The sequence below is a fragment of the Primulina huaijiensis genome, chromosome 16 (assembly GCF_012295235.1).
Source record: "Primulina huaijiensis isolate GDHJ02 chromosome 16, ASM1229523v2, whole genome shotgun sequence".
NCBI lineage: Eukaryota > Viridiplantae > Streptophyta > Magnoliopsida > Lamiales > Gesneriaceae > Primulina > Primulina huaijiensis.
In genome coordinates, this window is record NC_133321.1 from 882,201 (window position 1) to 890,212 (window position 8,012).

Sequence of the window (8,012 nt, forward strand, 5' to 3'; positions counted from 1 at the left end):
GGTATACCGAGATTATCGTACCGAAAAAATTCCGAATTTACCGAATTTTCGGTATACCGAAGGTTTCGGTACGGTACGGTAACAATAACAAATTTTTCGGTATGATAACGGTATGCAATTTGAAAATTTCGGTATATACCGGAATACCGAAAAAATATACAAAAATTTTAAAATATATAATATTTTAAAACAATAAATTTATAAAAATTTTAAAATGTAAGGTTTTTTTCGGTATAAAACGATATATACCGGTACCGTACCGAAATCTCAGTATAATGTACAATTTCGGTATAATCGGTATGCTAGTTAATTTTCGGTACGATATCGGTATGAATTTTCTTATACCGTAATTTTCGGTACGGTATATGGTATAAGATTTTCGATACGGTACGATATACCACCCTTACTCACAAATGAAAGTCGTATATTTATAATTGTGATAGTGTAATAGATAAATGTAAACTTAATTTTCCTATTTGAAGATAGGTGATCGTCTCTTAACATTTATAGTGTTGGCCACTCATCGAAATTTTTCCCAGCCTATAACAAAGCATTTATTCAACTTGCGTTCGAAGCCAAACAGAAGCAGATAACAAGTCATTTTTTTACCTATTTAAGGGAGTTGTCACTCGAAAATGGACGAGAAATACATTATCCCTGCTACAAAACATCAGATTCACAGCAAGAAATTTGTTCAAAATTTGTAAAATGGAGAACACATACTTCTTGACTGAAATTAAAGGTAGAAACTAAAAGTATTTTGTAAGCAAATTTCTATACTCTTAAGCACTAAGGCGCATACATATCCAGATATAATCGATAAATCTTCCATATTTCTTCTATCTTCGTGCAGAAAAATACTTTCTTGAGTAACACAATCACTCAATCACTACACCTAAGAAATGATAATAATGAGGGGACCAAAGATTAAATCTTGACCAAAACCAAAGGATAGATTTCAATTCAAAAGTTATGTCTCATGCTCTATTTCTTTATGCAAGAAATGAAGTGGTGAATAGTGTCTAAGGGAGCAAACATCGGCATCCTATATCTCAACAAGGAAGTTCTATATGAAAAGTACATCATCTCCATTAACAAAACTCAACCAAAGCTTTCGAGAATAGTAACGTTTAGCAAGACATATTGTTAGTTATCGATCGAGGAATCAAAAATCAATCTCTATTCATTCTTCCAAGCATACAAAAACAAAGAAAAACCAAGACCTGATGATTTAGATTCCCTGAAACTCTCTGAGCAGCTCCAAGAAAACATAGACGAATCCGAAATCGAGGGGCTAGTCCACAACTTCTCGGCAGATGAACTAGTTTGAAACATGAACACAGCATTTCCTAAACTCTGCCCAAAAAACCAATTATGGACATCCCAAAACACTTCAACCGGTAGCCCATCAACCAAGATCGTGTCATTCCCTCTGAATTTCCACTTAAGATGCTGGATCTGCATCACGGTTTTTGCATCAACACGAACCAGAAGGAACGGATCATCGCTCAAATTCGTGTCACATTCAATTCTCAGGTCATGAATCTGGCCATTATCACAAAATTGTGCCTTGGTACCGAAAACCCTCTTCCCATAAATGTGCTCTCTCTTAGAAATGAAAATTGCACTAGAGAGGGAAAATTTTGCCGTCCCGGTTTTCTGGAAGGCCTCCTTCTTCAGATCCCCAATAACCAGTACCATCTCTCCTTTACACACAACTGCAACATAATATCCCTCTAATGGCTCAAGCCCAGATCCAAATTTTGCCAGAGAAAGATCCCAAAACACTTCAATCTTACTCGAGTTCACTTCAAAAGACTTGGACCCTTTCTTCTTGGAGAACAGAGAAGATCTCACATCTACCTTACATATGAAATTATTTGATACATCACCTATTTCAACACTAAGACATTGACCCATCAAGTTTTTGGCCCACACAATGCTGATTAAACAAGTTTTAGCAAACAATATACATTTATAAACAGAGGTAACAGAATTCTGACAGACTTGACTCGCGCCAACACTTGAGCAAGAAGCATCAGCAACTTGAACTCCATTTTCCCCAAAGCAAGAAGGGAAATCCCTCATCTTCAGTGATCATTCCAGAAAATCCAAGATGTGTTTGCAAAAATCTGATCTTTAACCACCCTTTTCAATTTTAAGCCAGGTTCAGCCAGATAGATCGGAAAGTACAATGAAAAACTTACCAAAAATGAATCAATGGAAGTTGAAATGAAGAACCCATGTCCAAACCAGCTTCATTATCAAATCTCACAGGTGGAAGTATCCATTTTTTTAAAAAAAAAATTGTGAAAATGAACTTTATCAGAAAGAACAAGAGAAAGGTCTTGGATTTGAATCAGGACTGGCCATTGAATTTAAAATGCCAAGAAATCAGCTGTCTTCTGAGGGTGAGGACAAGTGAAGCTCAAGATTGGAGGCAATTTTTGCGGGTGAAAAATAAAAATAGAAGAAAAAAAAAAAAGCAGAGGACTAGAATCACTGTGATATATCAGTAACAATTTGTATTTATTCCAACAGAAGACCATATCCACGGCGATGAGTTTTAATTTTCAACTTTAACTGTTAAATCGTAAAGAAAATGACGGTCAAATGATAAAGCACTGTGATTCTATGACAGCCTTCCTTAGTTATTCAGAATATTATAAAATAATAAAAAAAAAGGAATCCAATAAAAGAAAATTTTGAAAATGGCTGCCAATCTTCATGTACAGATGAAAACCCGAAAAGGGAAAATAAAAACAGTAAAGATTCCTTAATATTCACGAATCACGGTTTTAGTATTTATGTCAATCTATGATTACTATATTATACATCGTTCTGTGACTAACAAAAAGTTAGATAAAAATTGTGGAAAATTACAAGTTTTTTTACACGAAATCCATTTCTTCTTGATAATCAAATTTGGTTCCGCGTCTCAGATTTTGGATCCTTTCTTTATATCAGAACCGGATAATCCTCACACATGAAATGTTTGTTTTTATTAAATAACATTTTCACATGTAACAAATTTAGAGCAAATATTTCGATGCACTAAATCTACGTATCGAAATATAGTGTCAGAAATTTAAAATTATTTCTATTTTGAAAAAAATTTATATTTATTTATTCAAACGAAACAAATCCATTTACAAATTACATGTATGTATGGACTAGAGTATACTGTGGAGCACTATCAAATGAGAAATTATTATACTAATTATCATTTGATCTAACGAGTTAAAAAAGATGGCAAAAACTTATGTGAGACGGTCTCACAAGTCGTATTTTGTGAGATAGGTCTCTTATTTGGGTCATCCATGAAAAAGTATTACTTTTTATGCTAAGGGTATTACTGTGAATACCGGTAGGGTTGACCCGTATCACAGATAAAGATTCGTGATACCGTCTCACAAGAGACCTACTCAAAAAATATTTAATAATAAGACTTAAAATATAAAAACATTTTCTCGAATTTAATAGTTAATATAAAAGGTATGTATTAAGATTGTCAAGACCTGAAAATTCGAACAAAAATCATACAATATTTTTGAAGTTGGACCAAGCAAAAGAGTGAGGAAACTATAAAATTTAAACACCGAAAAAATTGAAATATGTTGAACCTAGAAATAATGCATTGAATAGTCAATTCAATTGCCTACTAAATAGTCATTATACAGCCAATTTATTATTGAAGCCATTTATAGCTTTGTAACAGTGGATTTAATGTTGTTTATAACCATAAAGATAGTTATCATACTTACCTCATCTGCATACTTAAAACCGACCAACATATATGTGTTTAAAATCTGATTTTTGAAATTTGTATTTCTGAAGCACAGTAACTTTGTGTACTAATTATATGAATATATTCTGAATTCTAATTTATGGCCTCACTCCTTAGAGGATAGAACAATATATGAGACTTATATCAGTTAGTCATGAAATTCATAATTTTTTCAGTGTATAATTCTGATACATTTTTATTCATGAAAAAATAAGAATTTTTCGTTATATATCTCGTATTACTATTTCTGTTGAAAAGAAAATGATTTCAAAAACTGAAAGTATTCTCATCTTCGCTTATTGAGTGACGACCATATGACTCACTCACTAACCTCGATGAGACATGTCACGAGTTATTTTTATGAGACATATCTATTACTCTATGTATTATTTTTTTGTACCAAAATTATTACTTTTCACTTTTATCATAGAACGGGTCAACCTGTGGCACAAATATAAATTTGTGAGACCGTCTCACATAAAACTTACTCATAAATAAATTGTATTTTCAAAGATTATTTTTATTTATAATCTACTACGTTTAGTTGACTAAATTTAAAATTTAAAGAGTTACACAATAGCTTTTACAATTTTCAAAATTAAAATGATGTTTTGAACTATCAAAATATTTATAAATAACAAATCCAATTATTCATTTTGATTTTTTTTTGTAAAGATAGAATATCATTTCATTTTATTTTAATATTTATGGGCAACCCAACATATAAAAAGTAATTGAAAAACAAAAGTCTGTGTTTGCAATGAAAGCAACTGTCTGCACTTTACAGCCCTTTTGCTCTGTGCAATTCTCCTCTTTGATAAATATTCATTGTGTGCTATTTAATAATGTCACCTCCAATTGTAAATCTAAATGAGGACGCTTTAATAATTAATGTTTTTTTCCTTGTAAAGACAACAAAAGAAAAGCTATACTAGGTTGATATATATTGTTTCCCATTTTGAAACTTTGATAATTATTATGCCTAGCATTGATGTCTGAAGTGTAAAATAAAGTGTTAGAAAAGTTAAACATGCGTGAAATTGATGAATGTTTTTGCTTGTATATTGTAGCAGAATTTGTGTGTGTGTGTGTATATATATATATATATATATATAATGGCTGGTGATGAATGAAGTAATAGTTTTTATTTTTATTTGACTTGTTGTCACTTCCCAAATATTCAATATTTGTATTGTTAGAATCAGAGATAAGTGGTTGGAGGGGGGTAAATAAACACTTATTTTATATATATATACGACTTTTTCTTTTATTTTTGGTAACTTGAGTTGCTAATAGATGGCTTCTCGAAGAGCTAGCTAGGTTAAGCAAACAACTGTAAAGTGCGGCAATAGTATGATTGTGTTTGGATAAATAATATAAAAAAAACACTTTTTTTTAAGTGAGTTATTTAGAAAAGAAGATGAAAACTATAAATTTAGGATTTTGAAAAATAAGTTATTTTAGCTTAATTAAGTGCTTTTAATAGCACTATAATATCTATCCAAACACATATAAAACTATAAAAATACTTTAAAAAAAATTACTTTAAGAAAACAGAAACTAAATCCAATTGGACTCTAAGTTCAACACTAGTGATCTTGGTAAAGGTGAAATAGAAGAATGTAGAAGATAAGAGAATAACACAAATTTTTTTAGGAAAGTTCGAAGACAAAACTTCTACATGTCCTCTTCTTATGTTTCTAGTGGATTCCAACAGAATATATGATTGGTACAACTCTTGTACAAGTCTATTTCAACTCAGTTCAACAACCCTATTGAGCTAAAATCATACGAACACAACTATAAAAAATTATGTCCAGAAACACACTTCTGACATTTTTATAATCAACTCACTAAATATCAGCTCAAATGAAGAAGATAGAGTAAGTGACAATATTGAAATGTCCCCAACTCTAATTTTAAATAAATAACATAAGATACTTTTTTTCATTATTTACGAAAATATTATTAACTGAAAAAATATTTGGATCCTCGGATTGATAAAATTTGAATGAAAAGTTAAATCAATATAGAATTTAAATAAAAATTTGAAGTTTCAAAAACTATCCAGATAACGCATAAATTTCAGAGTAATAAAAAATCTCAACCATGCTAAATAAAAATTCTCTCGTCAATGTTCCTTAAACTTTAAATTATAGTGGGATGCAAGATCTTCAGGAGTGCATTGTCCTTGGTCCGGATTTGCACAGTAGTCAGCCCCTCCTATCTCGACATCATCCTCACCTGCACATGTTCAAACCTAGTGGGTCTCATAACTCAGTACATTAAAACCATTATAACAAGTGATATATATACAATCACATGTATTTAAAATTACATTAACTGAAAATACTTTTAGCTTTTAAATCCAATGCATCCACATCAATCTTAAACATTAAAAATAATTTTTGTTCATAACATTAATATCTCCTCATAAATATACTGTGAAGTTTGTTCATTGAAAGTGACTCTTCTATTTGATTGATCAATCTATATACCCTAGTACCATGCTGGCAGAGTTCAATGGCCCTATTATCGTTAGGGATGGCAATGGGTAGGGTATGGGTCGGATTTCATACATCCATCCCCATACCCATTTATTAAATTCATACTCATACCCATACCCATACCCATACCCATCGGGTATTGAATTTCATCCTCATCCTCATACCCATCGGATTATCGGATACTCATACCCTACCCAAATACGCAATTATCATATACAATTGAATTTTTTCAAATTTAAATTATTTCAATGAAGTTATGAATATTTAAAAAAATTTTAAATGAACNTATCGTTGAATCCCTCTAACCATCATATGGTAAATTCACTCTTCCCGCTATCAATATATCCATTACCCATGTGAGATCTCCATCCACGTTCTTGATGGTTTTACCATTTTCATTGCGAGTTCGCTACCACCATTTTCGACTGATCTCTCACTACCTCTTAGTCCCATTCAATTCACATTTCAAAAAATATTTTTCAATTTTCATTTCATTTCGTTTAAATAAATCATATAATAAACATGTCTTGACGTTTCCATATACTTTATATAAATTTTTAAAAAGAACATTTAAGATCTATGTCCTAGGCATGAACCTCTTGCATATACAAAAACAGGTTGATCAGATTGAGCAGTTTTGCTAAAAATATCATATCTCCTTCGTTCCTTCCTCAAAAATTTTGAATTTCTTATCCAATCGAAGGCAACACCGATTAATACAAAAGAACACAGGATGAAGGGTTGACATGTAAAATTTTAGCACAGATTGTGTAGTTCTATGAGAAAAATCGTATCTCCTTCGTTTTTCACTCAAAAATTTCGAATTTACTATCCAATCGAAGATAACACCGAGTACTACAAATCATCAAGTGACAAAATTTCCACAAAATGAACCTATAAATCACATGTAAAATACCAATGAATAAATTTTCAAATTTGCTGAAATTTCTTGATTTTTGGACTCTTTAAATTTCCTTATTTCTATTTTTTTAAAAAATCCACTTATAATTACATCGAATTGTTTATTATAAGAACTAGCTAGTTTGTACGTAACCTCTATGCGTAAAATTCGAAAATGAGGAAATAGTTACGTCACTTCACTTAATTTACGCTGCCCACCACAAAATTTTGAATATTCTCTATATTAATTTTTTTAAAAAGTTTGGGCTATTTTTTTTTATTTTAAAACTCTATATTAGAATTTTTCTCTCAGACACGTTGGTCCAGCTAGCATAGACGCACTCATTGTACTTCATACATCTTGCTTAATGTCGTTCGTATATTTACCACCACATATTTTTTTGGGTGTCGACCTGTTTTATAAACAATTATAAATTTTTTTTAAAATATATATATAATTTTTTATTTAAAATTTGTCGTGTAAAGTTTTATTTACATCGTACAATTTGAGTTTAGATATTTGATATTTATATTGTTATGGCTAAGTATACACGTACATGTGTGACTACACATATATTAAAATCGAGTTTATAATAATATCTTGTTTATTATATTATTGTTAAAGTACTAAGTAAATTTTCTTATATTAATAGACGAGCTTTTATATGAACGATGTGAATTACCGTCTTTGTATGATATCGTGTTCGACTCAAACTAATTTTGCAAAACATCTGAGTTAAAAATAGTCATATTATATTTATATTTCAATTTATGACCAACACACATTTTCATCATCTTATCCCATATACTGAAGTAGC

General features: G+C 30.6%; 1 protein-coding gene across 1 annotated transcript; it reads right to left on the reverse strand.

Moving 5' to 3' along the window:
- Nucleotides 1-811: 811 nt before the first annotated feature.
- Nucleotides 812-2,618, reverse strand: LOC140960853 (uncharacterized). The gene has a single exon (XM_073419158.1). The coding sequence runs from the start codon at nucleotides 2,086-2,088 to the stop codon at nucleotides 1,180-1,182; it is 909 nt and encodes a 302-aa protein (XP_073275259.1). The 5' UTR covers nucleotides 2,089-2,618; the 3' UTR covers nucleotides 812-1,179.
- Between the last annotated feature and the right edge of the window lie 5,394 nt (nucleotides 2,619-8,012).